The sequence below is a fragment of the Microtus oregoni genome, unplaced genomic scaffold, assembly GCF_018167655.1.
Source record: "Microtus oregoni isolate MIOR12 unplaced genomic scaffold, Mior012 000005F_ref0000423, whole genome shotgun sequence".
Classification (NCBI taxonomy): domain Eukaryota; kingdom Metazoa; phylum Chordata; class Mammalia; order Rodentia; family Cricetidae; genus Microtus; species Microtus oregoni.
In genome coordinates this window covers 24,624,815-24,644,436 of record NW_024543064.1, presented here as the reverse complement: position 1 = coordinate 24,644,436, position 19,622 = coordinate 24,624,815, and the positions used below count along the sequence as shown (strand labels likewise).

At 50.3% G+C, this 19,622-nt stretch overlaps 1 protein-coding gene across 4 annotated transcripts in view; it reads left to right on the top strand.

The window, feature by feature from the left end:
• Csmd2 (CUB and Sushi multiple domains 2) overlaps positions 1-19,622 on the top strand; it is a 560,352-nt gene that overhangs the window by 201,314 nt on the left and 339,416 nt on the right. For all 4 annotated transcript variants that reach the window (XM_041651748.1, XM_041651747.1, XM_041651746.1 and 1 more), the window contains exons 4-5: positions 703-897; positions 11,950-12,157. In XM_041651748.1, coding sequence (XP_041507682.1) covers positions 703-897; positions 11,950-12,157 — 403 coding nt within the window. The remainder of the gene's footprint in view (positions 1-702; positions 898-11,949; positions 12,158-19,622) is intronic.

The window sequence follows — 19,622 nt, the reverse complement described above, 5'->3', positions numbered from 1 at the left end:
GGAGACACGCAGGCCTAGAAGTGCTGCATCTTCCCCATAAGAGTGACAAGTCAGGATGCTCTTGTGCCTTCCTCAAGACCATTCGCTCCGGATAATGACAGGACACGTGCAGGTGCTGTGATTGCTCTGGCTCCAGCTGCATACTGTAAGCCCGCTCCCAGCTCTCCTGAGGACACGAGAATTCAAGTCCGTCTCTCCTCCTCTGTGCTTGGCCCAACCTTAACCAGCCCCTTTAACTCCCTGCCCCTGCTCTACCACAGAAACCTCCGCCATTGGTAGGGTGGCAGTCACAAAGGAAGGGACACCAGACTTAAAGAGCATCAAGCAAGAGCTATCTATTCTCTTTGACTCTTGTGTAGGTTCTGAATCAAGGCAGCTATGCCCAAGATGTTAGTGTGCTCCCCTCCCAGGGGGGAGCCCTCTTCTTTAGTAATGAGGATGGATGTAACTCACACCCAAGGCTGCACGTGGACAAACAGAACATTTGGGGGTTCGAAGAGAAATCCTCAACCTGTGACCTCTTGCACGTAACCCGTTCTTCAATGATCAGCAGCTAAGAGAGGAGAGCCGGACAGTAATGGCCGGTCCTATCCAGAGAAGACATGAGATCCAGACAGCTGCCCTGGCCCAAGAGGAGTTGCTAGGATCTAAGCAGTGTAAGGCTAAGTGCAGCTCACCAGTCTCGTCTTTCTCTCCTCACAGTTCTCCCGAGCCACACTTGTGGGAACCCAGGGAGGCTGCCCAACGGTGTCCAACAAGGCTCCACCTTCAACCTAGGTGACAAAGTCCGCTACAGCTGCAACCCTGGCTTCTTTCTGGAGGGTCACGCGGTGCTCACCTGCCACGCCAGTTCCGAGAACAGCGCCACGTGGGACTTTCCTCTGCCTTCCTGCAGAGGTAGGTCACTAAAGGGGGCCTGTGGGAGCTTGTGGAGGCTGGGAGGGGAGACCCAACTTCTAGTGGGATCTGTCTCTGGATGGAGTTGCACTTTACCCAGTGAGGAATGGCTTTTCTTTTGTGGGAATCTCAAATCCAGGAACATTGAAGAGCTCCCCCAGGTGCTCCCCTAGGCTCCTCAGCCCCACCTGACTCCCTAGTCCTTGGATTTACACTCCCCAGGTTGCTCCCATAGTAAGAAATTCACTGGACCATTGTGCCTGGCACACTGGTCCTACCTCAGAGGAGGTGTCTGCTTCCGTCATGTTAGACACTATCGCTGTTAATCCCTCATCCGTGGAGCAACCCCCAGAAGATGTCTACTGACCTGGTGCTCTTTCTTTTTCACTTATAAGTTCAACTTTTCTCCCAATTCAAAAATTTTCTCCTTCCAGCACCTCACTACCCTCCAAACTAACATGTTTCACAGCTCAAGTGACCAATATCCCCATTTACCTAGGATATCCTGTTTTTAGTTCTGAAAGCTTCATGTACTAGGAAGCCCACTCAGTCCCCAGCAAGCCAAGACATCAGTCATCCTACTATTCTTTATTGTTCCTCCCCACTCCAAAGCCAAATAAGTGTCAATCATTCCTATTTGATAATAAGTAAAACACGATCTTTTTTAAGAGCTTAGAAAATACAGAGAAAGAAAAGGGGAAACAAAACAAAATCTACGCATTTCAACCATAATGTGAGAGCCTTGCCTTCCATCATGGTGTGTGTGCGCCGCCTTCTATCAAAGTGTGTGTGCACCACCCGGTGTGTGTGCACCACCCTCCGTCATGGTGTGTGTGTGCACCACCCTCCGTCATGGTGTGTGTGTGCACCACCCTCCCTCATGGTGTGTGTGCACGGCCTTCCTTCATGGTGTGTGTGCACACCCTCCGTCATGGTGTGTGTGCTCCTGTGTGTACCACCCTCCATTATGGTGTGTGTGCACCGCCTTCTGTCATGGTGTGTGTGCACCACCCTCTATCATGGCCAGAGGTGTGTCTTCTAGGTGGTTTGAAAGCTTGTCATGCTGTCAATCAAAATCAACTGTCACACCTTCTCATCATCTTCCATTGTATATTGGTCTGTTTCTATCTTAAAGCTTGTGCCTGGGTTGGCATTATGCCTGTAGGTGATGTTTTCTTAGTTCTTCAAAAGAATGTATATCTTAACTTGCTTTCTATTGCTGTGATAAAACACCATGAGCCAAAGCAACTTGGAGAAGAAAGCATTTATTTGGCTTACAGTTTACAGTCCATCACCAGAGGAAGCCAAAGCAGGAACTCAAGGCACAGACTGAGCAGAGGCCCTGGAGGAATGCTGCTTATTGGCTTTCTCTCTGCAGCTTACACTGCAGAGAAAGAGAAAGGCTTCTTTCTTACACCACCTAGGACCACCTGCCCAGGAGTGGCATCACCCACAGTGTCTGTGCTCTCCCCTCCTACTGCCCCAAGCTTAGCTCCTGAAATTGCTGCCAGGTTCGCAACCCATCCTGACCCCTGGTCCACTGCAGGCTAGTCCTGTACACTGTTCCCACACCATGTTGCCCCAGTCAAATGGGAATTGTTCTGGCCCTGAGACTGCCTGCTTTTCGATGGTCTTTTGCATGCCTGGCTACTCTTTTCTTCCTAAACCCTCGTCTTCAAATATCATAGAGCCAGAACCCACAGATGCTTGTGTGGGAGCTCTGCTGGCAGTTAAGATGTATCTGCAGGTAGCTGTCCTGCTTCAAGTTGGAGTCTCCTCTGTGATGAATCTCTCCTCTCGAAAGACTAGCCCCAGGGCCAAGCCGCTCTCGCCTCCCTCCGTCTGCACAGTTTATTCTCAGTGGCAGGGATGAAAATTACCTGGCACACGTACCTGTTCCCTTCTCCCCACTTATGTGACAAGACATCATCAATTGATCCCAGCACCCTCACCTGCTGGAGTCTGTCTTCCAAGAGGCAAGCCACCAGTCAACCCTGGTTGCCACTGCCTCATGCTTGCTTATTCCTCCAAGAGAACTGGCCTCAGTGGTCTTGGCCTTTCCTGACAGAGCCCATGGGACTAGCGCAGCTGCCCCCATCTTCTTAGGTCCCCTGTCTAGCCCAGAATCTCCATCTTTTTAGGAGCATAGCAGGAAAGACCAAGTTGATTGGCTCTGACCTTGGATCCCTCACACAGGTGTGTGGCCCTACATGGCCTGATCCCAGGTGTATTTGGCCTGTTTTATATGGCCTCTACCCATCCTCGACCCTGGGGATGTCAGCCTTCACATACTCACATTCTCAGGGACGTGTCAGAATTGTGACATAGTACTAGAACAGGAAATGGAGGAGTTAATGAAATTACAAATCTCAGCTGTGATCCAGGAAGCACAGTCCTTTCTTAAGCTCTACAGTCATTACACCCTTTGGTTCATGACAGAAACTAAAACACATGTAATCCAAGTCTTGTATACAGAGCTCATATTTGCCTACACCTTCTGGAATTCTTCCTCACCTTCCCTCTCACCTAACTCCCAGCCCTGCTTCTGCTCTGGCAAGTAGGATGGGAAATTGGCACATTTTTCTGGACTCTCCTGTCTCCGTAAACCCACGCCCTCTAAATCTCAGTGAGCAGAGACCCAGAGGCATCTGCAGGACCAAATCCTTCACTGAAGATGCTGTGACCTTCCATCCCTGCACAGCAAATGAGTTACCACAAACATGTGACTGATCCTGAGGCCTGTGGCCTGGTCTCCCTGGTACTGCTCCCTGCTCTTACTTGGTGGCGATGCTTCTCCTAAAAGACACAAGATGTCAGCCGTCTCTTCTTTCTCCAACCCTCTCTGCCTGGAGGCTCCCTGTAATGTGGCCTTGGTTCAGGACTTCTATCCACTCTGTAAGCCCTGGTTCCCCTCCTGATTTTACATTCTCTAATACTCCCCTTTCCCCGAAGGCCTAGTGGCCTTTTAAAAACCAAATCTCTCTCTCTTCCCCTCTCTCTCTCTCTCTCTCTCTCTCTCTCTCTCTCTCTCTCTCTCAGAAACTAGAGTTGGCTGCTAAATTGTCTCCTTGCAAACCCCAGTAGCAGCAGCAGTGATGAGAGCCAGGTCTGATTAGGCCACCACTATCCAATGTCAGTGTGTCCGGCCATGGGAGCAGTGGGTACCGGCGCTGACAGCAGCCACACCCCGTCTGTAGTCCATGAGTGTGGCACATCTAGGACTCCCCCCTGGTCTCCCACTCCTGCAGCTCCACACTTGGTCATCTGCTATGGCCCCTCACACCTGCAGGTGTCCCTTTGTAGACCGCCACCTACCTGCCCCACCTACACGCTCTCCCACCCCTCCTCTCCCGCCATGGATGGCACAGGTCTGACCGAGCCTCACTGCTCACCCCAAGAGCTCTTTGCCACTGACTTTGACAACGTCTGTGTGTTTAACATGGAGCACAAGATCTTTCTAGAAAGAACGCCAGACCAACTTGTCTCCCGCTGTTCAGTCTCCTCTGAAGGGGCTCCCACGTGAGCCACAGGGAAAATGTCTCCGTCTATACCTAGAAGAAAATCTCAGGGCAGAGGCTTATGACTGGGCGTGGGGCTGAGATGCGGTTGTTTCCTCATCTCAGAATCCTGGGCCTCCCTCTTACCCCAAGAGTTCTGCCTTTATGGATGCATCTTCAGGACATAAGTGCTCATCTGACAATGATTTTTTAGGCTGTTCTTCTCAGGAGTCAAGTCTTCCTGGAGCAAAAGTGCTCACCGGTTACCCAAACCATGCCAGGTGCCACAGCGGGACCAGCATGCTGGTTTATGTTCAGGAAGGAGCCTCCCACACAGGACTCTCCAGGGCTGATCTCATGAGATTAGTCTCCCCAATGGAAAGCTGTCTGCAAGTATTTACTGAATGTGCAGCAGCCTGGGTGAGCCTTGTTCAACACTAGTGTCCAGAATGCTTGCAACCGAAGAGGGAGCTCTCTGCTGGCCAAAACTCCCCAGGCAGACTCAAAAGCCCTGATCTGTCCACTGAAACGGGGGTTGGGGTCAGGGTGCAAGTCAGAGCACAGGCCGAGATGGGCTATGGAGCAGCTGAGGTTCCAGGCACAGCAGCCCTGAAGCTGACTTCCAAGGATCCCTCCTTCTGAGGCTCCTTGGCCCATCTGGGTTCTGTCCAGCTAGCAGAGAGCAGAAGGCCAGGCCTATGATGTCCCTTGATCTGCCACTCTAGGCACTGTCACAAAAGCAGAGGTCCCTAAGAGACTCAAGCATGGTGGAAGCTCTTTGATCCCTAGCGAGGAAGACCATGTGTGTTACAGCAGCCGGCCTCTGACTTGGAGGAGCATCGGAACAGGATCAAAGACAACTCTAGGAAGTGGGGGGAGGATTTCAGATGCTCAGGGGACAAGAAGCAGGTGACTGGGCTTTGACTTAAAGAGTCAGGACAAGCACTGCCCACTGCCACCAGACCTCCAGGGGACGGGCATTCAGTCAGCAGTTTGGACAACAGGCTCCAAGCTGCAGTAGGCATTTCTAGGCCCAAGGGGTCAGTCCCTGCAGACCGTAAAATGCACCAGTGCTTGGAGTCGGACAGGTCCTAGCAACAACAGCTAGAGCTGTGTGGTCACTAGAAGGCAGCTAAACCTCTCTGAGCCCTGAAGTTGGTATGTCAGCAAGAGCCCTACAGGGCTAATCCCTAATCTCCACTCATTCCCTCAGTGATCTGACAACCTTCTGTTAAGCATCTACATATTGTGTACCAACGAGACATCATTCATCACCTGCCTATTGTGGGCCATCTAGGCATCATTAGTTAATTGCTTATTGTGGGAGGTATTGGTCTAGATACAGAAAGCTACCACGGTGACTGAAGCAAACTTAAAGCCTGTGAGCTCACAGCGTTTACATCCTGGTATTCAGAAAACGGAAAATGGCCCTCCATCAGGTAAGCTCAGACGGGGATGAGAGCTCGGAAGGCCCCTTTAGATGGAGGAAGCTCAACCTTTTAGGGGTGCTTCAGGAGAGGGCTCTCAGGAGGTGACAGGTAAACCAAGTCCTGAATGACAAGAGGGAGCCTGTCAAGTACAGACTGGGGAAGAACATTCCAACAAAAGGGGCAGCAAGTATAGAGACGGACCTAGAAAAGAACCTGTTAAAGGAACAGAAGACAGACTGGAGCAACATGGGAGGACTAGATGGGCACTAGATGGGAGTGGGGAGGGCAGCATTGTGAGGAGCAGGGTGAGAAGGTGGGGTCAAGGTCAAAATTCAAAAGGCAGCCGTGGTGCTGGGGGGGCTTTATGTGACAAGCAGCCTCAATTCAACTTACTTCTAAAGAAGGGTCCCAGGGCTGGGGGCAGGGAGATGACTCAGTGGTAAACTGAGTCCTGTGGAAGCATGAGGACTCCACTTTGATCCCAGCACCCGTGTGAAAGGTGGGCCAGGCAACTCTCACCTTTAATCCCAGAGCTGAGAAAGCAGAGACAGAGGGATCCGGGGGGCTCACTATCAACCATTTAGCAAATTGATAAGCTCCAGGTTCACTGAAAGACCCTGTATCAAAAAAATAAAAATAAATAAGATTGAGGAAGACTCCAACGTTGACCTCTGGCCTCTACATGAACCTACACACACTAGAACACACACATGTTCACACAAACATACACACACAGGCTCATATGCACGCACACGCATTCCGTCTGGATACTGTATTTGGGCAGGGGATGTAGGGGAGACTGTTAGCAGGTAGCTGCTGCAGGAACCTGTAGCTACTTGTAGCTCACTGGGGCTGATACAATAGACCCAGGTAGAAGACATATAGGATCTGGGTCTCAGTTTAGAGTGTAACTCATAGGCCTTGCTAATAAGCAAAGATTTGAGATTGAACAGAAAGCTCTCCCCAAAGTGCCGGCCAGATAGGAATGATAATGGTCAAATTGAGGGTGACCAGAACAGGGGCAGGAGTCTGTGCCCTCTAGAAGCTCAAGAATTAGATTCCTTAAGGTAAAATTTGAGGGTGCTTGTGAGCCAGCGATATGGGGTTGATCTTTCTGCAGCCAAAGGTGTCCTGCGCTAGCCACGACTATGCAGCAAGCACTGACGGGAGGAGTCAGATGTCCCAGATAGTAGTGCGGATAGTAGGGGACCCAGGTACCATCCATGGGGCCTGCTGTGACTGTCAATCAAATTGAACAGTTTGCAGCTGGGGTAAATTACAGTGTGTCCCGGGAGTAACTGAGCCTGAACCATGCAGCTGCAGCTCTTACAGTCGACCTGGAGCAGGACAAGTCATGGTGTGGGGTCTGCAGTCACATTCCTTCTTCCGGGTCTGCGCCTTGTCATTTGTGTCAATTTGCTACGAGGCTTTGGGCTCATCCCTCAGTCTCCCTGTGCCCATTTTCCCAGCATTCATTGGGAATAATGGCACTACGGAAGTTCAAACTGAACAGAGATTCTGCTCATAGACGCTTCCGGCAGAGGGCTTTGTTCCAGCTACTGCTGCGGCTCTCTGCCGCAGACACTGCTGGCCAGCGTTGATTGACATGCTGGCCCGGCTTTGTCTACTTTAATCCTTACAGAAGCCTAAAGAGGCCATGGCGTTGCCAGCCCCTGCTGGGAATGAAGGGGCCAAGGCCTGGAGAGACAGGTGGGTGGCTCCGTTTGTGGGGTAGTAAGAGGTAGTGACACCGAGACAGCCCACGGCTGTGCTCGCTGCCTATGGTCTTGACCGCCACTGCCCGCCATGGACAAGGATGTTGGCCATCTAGTGACCCCAGCAGAAGACTTAGTCACAGTAACACACTGATGGTGAAGCTCCTTCCCCTTGCTGGTGCAGGGCTTGAGAGCTGGACCCTCTGCGCGTTGGGGAGGGGAGTGCCAGGAAGCCTAGTGCATCTGCCTGAGCACAGCTGGATCACACATGGCTCAGCCAGGCTCGTGAGGCAGAGAAACAGGTATGGGTGGGGCAGCTCTGAAGCCAGGGAGTCCTGGGTTCAAATTCTGGCTCTGGCATAGGTAGCTCTAACTACGGAGCTGTTTTAAACTCAGCCTCCATTTTCTCATCTGAAACATGGAGGTTGCCAAAGTTTCTTATTAGGGGCTGTGACAGGATACTCAGATCAAAACAGCTGACAGGAGAAAGTATTTCTTCTGGCCTGAGTTCAAGGGACTGAGGTCCATCACAACAGGGAAGTCAAGGTCGCAGGTGCTCGGAAGCAGCTGGGCCACATTGCATCCACTGTTAGGAAAAGAGAGAAGAACGAGGGTGCTTAATCCCCTGTCTCCTCTTACACAGTCTAGGATCCCAGCCAGGGAATGGAGCCGCCTACAGTGGGCAGTCTTCATACATCAATGGACACAGTCAAGAGAAGCCCACCACAGGCCCCATCTCCCAGGTGATTCTGGTTTCTGTCAAGTTGACAGTTGACACTAACCATCACAGGGGTGACACAGCAGATTTCCTAAGTGGCGTGGGGGTTTCCAGTGCACAGCCTAGCCCATGAGGGACACTCCACAAAGAACTCCCTGTTCCGGCCCGTACTGATCACATTTCCACCGCTGTGACGAATCCATGAGAGACAATACTAAAAAGGGGAAAGGATTTGTCTCGGCTTGTGGTTTCATTAGCTCAGGGCTAAGGGTCAGCCGGCTCCCTTGCCTTGGGCTCCTGGGGAGGCAGAACATGGCAGTGGAGAAGGCTGTTCGCTGCAGACGTCCAGGAAGCGCTAAGAGAAGATGGGTTCACAGGTCAACAGATGGCCTCAAAGGACACACCCCCAGCAACCTATTTCCTTCAACTGTGCCCCACCTCCAGAAGTTTCCATCAAATTATAAACCCATTAATGGGTCAATCCATGGAGGAAGGCAGGGCCCTTAGAATCCTGTCACCTCTTGATGACAGGCTCTCCTCCTTGGGGCCGAGTTCATAATCCTTTGAAGATTATTTTGTGAAACTACACCAACAAGGATGAGCTGAATGTCGCTCTCCCCTCAGGAGGCCCAGATGAGGGGACACTGTCAGTGGAAAGAATCTGATGGCTAATGGCACTATTCTCATGAGTCTCTGGTTAGTACCCAAAGCTGTGGGTCCAGGAGGAAGAGGGCATGGAATAAGTGGTCTTTTTGTTTGTTTGTTTGTTTTGAATGACAGACTAGGGCTATGTGAGCCTTAGCTCACTGCGCATTCCTTTTCCCATGATGCATCTGGCTTTAATCGTGTGCATGCCCACTCATGTATGGACACAGGATGGCAAATAGGGTTTTTCCCTGAAGATCCATTCTGAGGACACGGGACGCCTTACTGCAAAGGTACCCAAAGTCAGTTCAGACTAGATCTTCACCCTACCCCTAATTTCAGGTGAGACTGGCCAACTGCTTTGTTAGAAGACAGTGCCCATGCATCTCAGTTTGGGGTGGGGTATGGGGCAGTGTCCCAGGTTTCTAAGAGCATGGTTGGGAAAGGAGTGGGGAGGGGCGTGCGCATGCTCGCATTTCAAGCCACAAGAGGTTTCGGGTTGCTGACTTTCCCTATGTGCCTGCCTTGGGCCTGTGCTTTCAGGGATTCTGAGCCTGGTTGCTTCTGGTTCACTCTGGGGTTTCAGGATAGTGACTTCACTCCAAAGTGTGTGGCTCTGTCATTCCTTTGAGGCCATGGGCCCCAAGTGGGAGGAGATGGACAGAATCTGCATAATTAGTTATGGGGATATTTGAAAGCGTATGATAGGGAAGGTCTGATTCTAGAAAGATCCTTAAAGCTGTGACTCAGGCCAGGGCCCTATGGCTCCCAGACACCACAGGATGCTCAAGAAGGAGGCCTCACATCCTTCTTCCTTGTTCTTCTCATTCTTTCCTGCACTGTGAGTCACTGAGCAGCCTATGGCTTCCAGGGTCAGAAGGGACAGAGGGATGGCTTTCTGAAATTATAGTTAATTGGAGAGACTTCAGGAGAAGCTAAAGCCAATCATAAATAAAGTCATAAGCTTGGGAAGGCAAATAACAGCATGGCGCACCTGCACCCGGGACGCATGACTTGATGGCGGCGCAGGAGGCCCACTGCCAGAGGAGAAAGCGTAGATGAATATTTTAAGGCCTGGGCATCAGCTGAAGGTCGTATTTTATGACTCCAAAGTTGTAACTGTGAAATACGATGTCTTGTTGAAAGTGTGGGGAAAATCTCCAAACAGCTTTTATAGCAATCTTCAATCACAACGGGATGGTTCCAGAGCCGGCGGGTCAGAGGAGCCCAGGGCGGAGGAAGAATGACAAATTCTTTGAGTGCGCAGGTGGCTCTGGTCTAAGGGTTCTTCAAGACCTGGTTCCTGCTTTCAGGATGGTCCACGGGTCCCTGACTGATGCTGGGATGTTTGAAAGTCTTCCAAGGACCTAGCAAGCCACTGTCAAAATGGAAGGGTCTTTAGTGTAGGGGAGACTGCCGTCCTGGTGTCAAGACTGAGCTAGAACCCTGACCTAGCCACTTACTGTGTGATCTTGACAATGTAACTTAACCTCTCTGATCTTCAGTTTCCTGCATAGTCTCTTGGTTCACCAGATACTCATTGAATGCCTGTCTCATGCCAGGAAATGTGCTGGGTGCTGGGCACAGAGCAGACAGTCTCTACCTTTGGGGAGTCTGACCTCTAGATATGAATTGAGCAGTAACATCATTAATCAAAGAAGTGTGGGAAGTAATTACAGGAAAGCATACAGTGTGTGTGTGATGGGGCTAGGGCTTGTTTCTGGAAAGATCCTTGAGGAAGTGCCACTTAGACAAAGACCTAAAAGCTTAAGAAGCGGCTGAGTAGGCTCAACAAGAGAGAGAAGATTCCAGAAAGAGAGACAAGTGAACTTTGGTGAAAGGATCCAAGAGGGAGCTTGTGCTGCCTTAGGGGGAGGGGGGCTTTCCCTGATCTTGAGTGTCAGTGGCTTAGGGGTGGTTTTTGCAGAGCGAGAACATAGGATCAGACTGGCACTCCTGGGCCCATCTAGTCCTGCCATTATGAGAGGGGATGGGAGATCAGGCTGAGATGTGGGGGAGGAGCCATGGCTGAGGTGACCTCCAGGTGTGTGCCTGGACATGGGAGACTTCAAGTAGTCAGCAGGCAGGAGCAGGCCCACCCCTGCAGACCCAGGTCTAGGACAGGCTGCACAGAGGCAAGCTTGGTGAACTGAGGAGAACACAGCGTACAGGGGAAAGCCCTCCGCCCCAGGCCAGCCTCCCCCTATCCCCTGGACACCCTGGCCAAACAACTGGACACCAGGCGTAGGCTGAGACTTCCTGCAAGCCCTGTGGCTCTCGGCTGGAACACCAGCTGCTCTGGCCAGGCTCCGTTACCAACTGATCCCTTCCTCCTGACTCTTTCTTCCTTTCTCCATCTCTCCTCCTTCCCTTTTGGTCTCCTCTACCCAGGCTCCTCTGCTCCACAGCACCAGCCGAGTACCTCCCTGAGCACCAAGGGTGTCTTTCTCCTCTGAGTCTGGCCCCTGACTCCCTGCTGAGATCCTTCATCATCCTGCAGCTCTCCTTCCATCCGCCAAGCAGAGTCCAAACCCTTCAGCAAGACTTAGCAGCTTCTCTAGTTGACCACCTGTCCCTCCCACTCCGGCTCCTAGTTCTTGCACCCAGTGCTTATGGTTCACCCTGATCCACTTGCTTCTCCACACCTCCTCCTTTCTGATCCCTTTTCTCCTTCTCTTATTCCCCTCTCAAAGATGGGTGAATGTCCCTTCCTTCAGATGTCCCTCCCCTGGGACTATCCAGGTGAGGCCATTTGGTTCCCTCCTCCAAGAACCACTCTTCCACACCTACTCTATCAAGTGAACTCCTATTTATCCTGCAAAACCCGGCTCTAATGAGGCTTCTTCTGTTTCTCCTTCCCGAGTTGACTCATTTAAGTACCATGTTTCGCTATTTATTTATATCCTTAGAGAGCGAGCTGGCTCTTAGGAGACCAGACCTGTGACAGTTGCTCACACAGTCACAAGCCAAGATCTTCTCTGCCTCAGTGGATGAAACCAGAGCCCAGAGACCCTGCCACTCATAGGAGCCTATGTCTCTTTCCGTAGCGGACGACGCCTGTGGAGGAACCCTGCGGGGGCAGAGTGGCATCATCTCCAGCCCCCACTTTCCCGCCGAGTATCATAACAATGCCGACTGCACGTGGACCATTCTGGCTGAGCTCGGGGACACCATCGCCCTGGTCTTTATTGACTTCCAGCTAGAGGATGGTTATGACTTCCTGGAGGTCACGGGGACCGAAGGCTCCTCTCTCTGGTGAGTTCCCTGTCATCCCCCCCTCCTTCCCTTATGGCCTCTGCAGCTGGGGAGGACTGGGCTGCCCAAGGTGTCCTTTCCATCCTCTCCCTGCCCCCACTGGCTTGTTTTGAATCCTGGAGTCTTTGCATCTCATCATAATGAGAAATCACTGCATGATTTCGAAGCGGAGCTGCATTTTTTTAACAGGGATTTTCATATCTGATTCAAAGTGTGTCCTTGCTAAAGAGTTTAAGGATGGAACTTGGTTAAGAAACCTGAATTAAAGCTAAAAATGTCTTGGTCTCATGACTTGAGCCTTGGTAACACTGTGTGGAATCTTGTTGCAATTCTGGGTAACACAGCCACCTTCAGGGGCCATTGCTTTCCCAAGCACTGCTGGGGCCTTGAGATGTGGGGGGAGTAATGAAAGATCTTGCCTCCCTCTTGCCAACTGTTCCAGAGGGCTACTCTTCTTCGTGAATATCCCCGATACTCCCAGATGTCGGCAGGTCAGGGAGGAGGGAGGGCATCAGAGGATAGGAGCTTGGCATCCATCCTTGATCGGTGTCCCCCAGCTCAGACTGTAAGTGCCCAGGCAGGCTAAGAACGTCTCAGGGAAGACTCTGGCCGCCTGTTGTGTGACTAGTCTTACTCTGTTCCTGTGTTCGATTATGTAACACGTAAATGTGTGACCTTAGAGTCACACTGTGAGTCTGTTATCTGTGGCACTTCAGAATCCAGCCGAAATGTTTCCAGATGAGGGCAGACTAGAATGGGCATCGTTGTGGATTCTGTGGAAGAGATGGCTCAGAACATAGGACAGGGGCAGAAGGGCATTGCTAAATATTCCAGAAGAAGCAGGAAGTCAGGGCTTGAGAACCAGTGGGGAAATTTTCTAAGGACGTGAGTGGGGTAGTTATTGGTTGGTAGTCAGGCAGGAAGAGGAAACTTGGAAGGAAAGGAAGACTGGAAGGCTATGTTTGTATGCTTCCTGCGTGCGCCTTATCATGGTGGTAAAAAGCCCTCCAGAGTCAGATGCAGTCCTCTGAGGAGCATGCGCTCTGTTGGGCAAAGAAGCCCACCTTGGCAGTTGTGTGTTAAGTCCACCTGGGAGGTAGGGTAGTCTGTCAGTGTAGCTCTGAGCAATGTGGAGGGGGGAGAATAGCCGGAGTTCCCCTGAGCTGCACAGCCTGCAGACCATGGAGCCCCAGCCTCATTTTTAAAAGCTTCATTCTTCTGCCAGCAAATGCAATCTTTGTGCTCCTTGGAGAAAATATGAAAAGACAGAGAGAAGTGGGGGGCACTGATTAACACTATGATGTGTGCCCCTTTGGCCCTTTTTCCCCTCTAGCTGGCTATTTATATATTTTAATATTATAAAATGGTATCTGAATCTCTCTACTCATGTATTTTTAACTTAGCATGGAATCATGAAAATTTTCCTTGCATCATTACAGAGTCCTCCAAAATAGAATATGATGAAAGAGGCAATTATTGAGCATTTTCTCGGGCATTTTTACCCGTAGGTGCCAGGCCAGTTCTAAGCCCCTTACAGCTGTAATTTCATTGCATGTTCATAAGATCCCTATAAAGTAAGTTGCATAATTTCCCTACCTTAATAAAAGAGAAAAATAAGAACTAAAGGGGTTTTGCTACTTGCTTGATGTCACATAGTGCTGGGGTTGTAGCCCAGGTTAACCCCACTTAAAACCCATCTTCTCAGCTAGCTATAGCAAGCTTTGTATCATGGTATCCCATGGCTGTGTGGCTAGCTAGCTAGCTACAGTGTCTTTCTCTCATTGCTATGACTGTGGCATGGTTATTATTTTTTTAATTAGGTCTGTTGTTCCAGCTCCTATAATGATGTAAGAATGAGGTCCTTACCTGCCCCCTCTCTCCCAACCCCAGGCCTGTTGGTCATCTGTAGACCAAATGATCTCCTGTGGCTTCTGCCACCAGCTGTGAGTTTACACATTACCCAAATTCGTGCCCTGAAACAGATCTCAAAGAGTCTGTCTATTCCTTTAAGTCTCCCAGTGGGGAAGACATTACACAGAGGTCACTGGGGAGGTCGTTCCCAACTCTTTGTCATAAGATTAAATTCTAGTTATTGAGAGGGTTAGTGTTAGAGGTGCCAGGCGGGATGCATCTTTTGTTAGAGTTTGTACGAACCTGGCAATCACAGGTAAAATAAGCTTGGGGTTCAGGATGGGAGTGTAGGGAGAAGAAACTTTCTCCCCTGCCCCCCTCCTCCCCGGATGCTTGCAGAAAGCTGTTTGGATAGACTACTTTGTGAGCATGGATGAGATTCCAGGCTGCGTTTTTTTTTTAAATATTTATTTATTTTGTATACAATATTCTGTCTGTATGCCTGAAGGCCAGATGTCTTTACAGATGGTTGTTAGCCACCATGTGGTTGCTAGGAATTGAACTCAGGACCTTTGGAAGAGCAGGCAATGCTCTTAACCACTGAGCCATCTTTCCAGCCCCCTCCAGGCTGCGTTTTTGAACTCTGTGTCCTGTTAGAAGAGACAGAACGGGCGTCTATTTAGCTGCACAGGAGACAAGAGTTCTGTGACATAGCACGCCTACCACCCCCTTCCCCAGCAGCAGGTTGCCATGGATTTCAGAGGAGAAGGGATGTCCAATGTGCCTGACTCAGTTTCCATCCTTCCCTCTGCTGAGTGAGAAAAACACTGGGGTTTTCCTGAAGCTCTCCGTTCATTGGGGTGCTCGGGAATGGTGCAGAAATGAACTGTAACCTCTTGCTTTGCCAAGTGAGGCAATTTTCGAAGTGAGCCTGCTACCTCTAAGCACAGGAGGGCATAAAATAGGAAACTAGCAGCCAAGAGTGAGGCAGGTAACAATCACTAGGTGACCTCGCGGTGATGTGATGAAAGACAGGTAGTGGGGAGGAGGCTGCAGATCAACAGCAGGGTAGCCCATCCTCAGAACCCGTCAGCAGGCAACGTCTTGGTGGACTTGCTCTTTCTGGTTTACACTGGCCTTCTAGAATCCCCAAGTGCCTGTTGTGGGAAAGGCTGCTACTACCGTGAGCCCTAAGATAGGCTGTCCCACCATGTTTAGAGAGTCCTAGGACTTAGACCCGCTTGCCCTTCATTCATTGTGTGGGAGCAGAGGATTGACCATGAGCAAAGGCTGTGGTTGAGTAATTCCAGCACAGTCTGTGCTACTCCTGACATGCATGAGCTGCCACAGAACCCAGGCATACATCTCCATATCAACACCATATATACACCACTGAGTCGGTGCCCCACCCCTTTCACAGGTGTGTACACACACACACACACACACACACACACACACAGCCACACCAGATGTTCTTTGGCTGACAGAGGAGGGGCCTCTCTGCATGCTCTGCTGTTACCCGGTAGGTGAACTTGACCTCTGACTCTCAATGAATCCCACACCTTTTCGTCACATTAAATGAAAATGTTTTCAGCATTGCTCTCTTTAGGAGACCATGATATTGTCAAAGGGCTGGGCTTGGGGATGTAGGAAACTCTGTTAATATTTGGGGCTTAGGTCTCTGGAGGACTTTAGGTCAGATTGAGATGAGAAGTTACTTGCCAGTTGGCTACGAAGACTGCCTCTCCACTAATGGGGTAAGGGTTGCAGGGAAAGCCGAGGAGAAACCTCTGGACCCACCCCTCTACCCCCTTCCTTGTTCTGTGGCCCATCCTCCCAGTTCAGCCCCTCTAGAGTTAAGTCTCAAGCTCCATCAAGCCATCTAGATGAGGAGAGGACAAGCCTGGGAGTCATATATGCTTAGTCTTAAGTAGCTATATAATCCCGGGACAGTAAATGACCCCTTTGAGCCTCCGTTTTCACACTTGAAAATGGGGTTCATGCTATAGACCACACAGAGAAGATTAAACATGGGCACTGCTGCCGGGCTCCTCCCTGGTGCAGTCCTCCAGGTCTGGGGACCACTCCAGGTCTATACTCGGAGAGACAAAGGCAAGGCATCCCTAGGGACCCAGAACTCCACAGACTTCATTCTCACCCTCAGAGTCCCCTAACATTAGTCCCCTTCCTTTCCTTGCTTTTGTTTGTGTAGTTAGGGGCACAGACATTCTAGCTACGTCGAAGGCAGTCGGTTTCAGTGCTTGGGGCAGCACTCTCTCTCCCTCTGGAAGACCTCATTTTAATTGTTGGGCTTTCAAAACATGAAATTTAAGCACAATGGAGCCATTTGATCATGGTGACTTTTGCCTAGGTGTTTCACCGAGGGACCAGTAAAAGCAGCCGGCGTCAGAAGGCGCACGGTGTTGTGTCTGTGGGGGTCTCCTTATAATACCTATTTGCTTATTTGCTCATTCACAGCCAACAGTTGGTTTTCATTATTCGTGTGCTTTGTTACTCGCTCCTATTTATTTGCCATAACCATTTATCGAGACCCTTTTATGAACCAAGCTTTCCTAGAAACTGAGGACACAAAGGCACAGGTCGGGGTCCTGGGGAGTTATTTATTCATGCCGCAAAGGTTTCTCTAATCGCGCGCGAACTGTACTGGACCTTGGGGCTCACGGCTAGTACCGGAAGGAGAACATTATTCGATGGTTCACAATATCATATGTTGGGTATTTTTCTAAGACGTATAAAAGAGGTTCTCCCGGGGGCTAAAAAAAAAGAGACTTTCAGTTCGATAACTGAAACCCCATTTCCAATGGATTTACACTAAAAGTAAATGTTTTGGCTTCTGTCACTAAAAAATCCAGGAGTTGGGCTTCAATCGGCGCTGGATCAAGGCGAACAAATGATGCCATTCTCCTTCCCTGCTTCACTCTCCTATGGATTCATTTCATTTTCAGGCGGGCTTTCCCCATGCATAGGCCAAAATGCCTTCCACCAGGTCCCTGCCACCCACCTGTGGCTAGCTGTCCTGGTGGGAAGGGGACATAGTGCCTTTCTTTCTTCTTACTGTTTTTTTTTTAATCTATTGAAAATTTCATACATGCATTTGATGTATTTGGGTCAAGACACTCCCCACCTCCCCTCTAGCTCCTCTTCCATCCCCTTTACCACCCATCCCTTCCCAGTTTCATGTGTTCTCTTCTTCTTTTTCCTTTTAACACCTGAAGTCCATGTAGTGTGGCCAGTACATACATGAGTATGGGACTGTCTGTTGCAGCAAGGGTAGCCTCTCAAGGGCCACATTGCTAAAGAGAAAGGGCTTCCCCTCTCCCAGCCAGGGTATCAGTTGACTCCTCGGCTAGGAGTGGGACTTCCCTACCTACAGCCCATTCCATGACAAGATTTCGTGTGGCTTGATCCTGTGCAGGACGGTCGCTATCAGTTCCTGTGTGCAGCTCCCCTGCCGTGTCCAGCAAACTCTGTTGTACTGTAGTCGACCACTGCCTCTGCTCTTATCATTCCTACCTCCTCTTCTATAGTGGCCCTTGAGCCTGGGGTCAGGGGATGCGATATTGATGTTCCACTTAGGACTGAGCACTCTACAATCTCCTCTTCTCTCCACGTGGACCAGTTGTGGATTTCTGTGTCAGTCACCACCCACTGCAAGAAGCTTCTCTGATGAGGGTTGAGAGATGCTCTGATCTGTGCTTATAACAATATGTCTTTAGGAGTCAGTTTAATATCATGTCCATTTAGCAGAAAGATAGTGCTGGGCTCTTCCCTAGGGCCTGTGACTAGCTGGCCTCAGGTTCTTGTTCCATTAATGGTGCCAGGAATAAGTCCTTGATTTGTGGCATGGGCCTTAACTCCAATCAGAAAGTGTTTGGTTACCCCCATAACGTTGGTGCCTCTGTTGCCGGTGGGCATTTATCTTGACAGGCCAGTCATTACTGTAGCCTGCCAGGTTCACAGCTGGGTAAGACTGTAATTATCTTTCTTCCCAGTAGCATGCATAACATCTTCCAGTGTTGTGAACACTAGCCAGTAAGGCTGAAGCTTCCAGGTCAGCACTAGCTTGAGCTCTTCGTGTTCTGGGAATCAAATATGAGCTGTCTTCAGCATTGGATCTTACTGTCAAGTAAGTTGTCCACAAGACCAACCAAGAATATTTGTGATAGGCTGTAATGTTTTGAAGGGTGTCTCTGTGACACCTACCTTTCTTGACGTACGTGCAAAAGACAATACCACAACTGTACTCAATCACATACCCTCCCCTCAGTGCTCTGAGACCAGAGCTGTTCTCACTGGCCAGAGTCAAGTCACTTGACTGCAGACCTCTTACTGGGAGTGAGTAGGGAGGAGTCCAAGGATGCTAACCCCAGGGGATAGGAAGTTGGAACATTAAGACTGTCCTCTTTATTGACTCCCCGTGGGAGGCCTCATTCTCTCTGTGGAGAGGATGGAGGGGGTAGGGTGGGGAGAAGGTGGGTGGATGGGTGGGAGAGGGAACTGGGATTGGTATGTAAAGTAAGATTGTTTAAAAAAAAAAGACTGTCCTTCAGAAAACTTGTCAGACTTCAGGACACAGTGGGGACGTTGCTTCTGAGACTCTGAGTGATGTGTCCCTGGTACGTGGAGCCCAAGAATGAATAAGATTTTGCCAACAGCCCGGAACAGGATGGAAGGATCCCAGTGTTGGGGGCTTGTAAGCCAGGTGCTAGGTGTGGGGCAAGAGATGGCAATGCGTGAAGCTCCAAATACCAGCAGAAGTGTGACCTTAGAACCTTACCCTGTGCTCACAGAGAGGCTTCCACGGTGGTGCAAAGCTACTGAAAGCCATAAGCACAGGAGCAAGAATACTCTGAATTTTAATGGGGTCAAACCTGAAGTCCCAGAAGGCAGCTGTCAAACCTGTTTGCAGGCACTGGGGCTGGAGAAGGACCTGCCTGGGATGCTGCAACTCTGAGGTAGGGAGGGAGGACCTGAAAAACATCTCAGCTATAGGGCTGGGGTGAGAGCTCAGTGGATAGAGTACTTGCCTAGCACATAGAAAGCCTGGGCTCAATCTTTAGTCTCAAATGAACTGAGTGCACATATCTGTAATCCCAGCCCTCAGGAGGTAGCTGTGGGAGGATCACAAAGTTCAAGGTCATCCTCAATTACGTGGTGAATTTGAGGCTAGCATGGCTACATGGGACCTGAAGACTCCCAGGAAGGGTGATGAATGGAGAAGAGGAGTTGAGGGTCATCCATGTCTCTGAATGAGTGACTGTGGGGGCCACATACTGAACAGGGTAAGAAGAGGCGGGGCTAAGGTGGACACATACTGAACAGAGAGCACAGGGAAGGGGGCGGGGCTAAGGTAGACAGGTACTGAACAGAGAGCACAGGGAAGGGGCGGGGCTAAGGTGGACACATACTGAACAGAGTGCACAGGGAAGAGGCGGGGCTAAGGTAGAGGAGATAGGTAACACATGCTGGCCATCCTAGAATAAAGCAGGCATTGTAAGGAAGCCAAGTCTACCGCAAGGATGGAAATAAGGCTCCATGTTGTTCATAGCTCTAATAACAGGACTTTGGGCTAGGACCTGCCAGGATGGTCAAT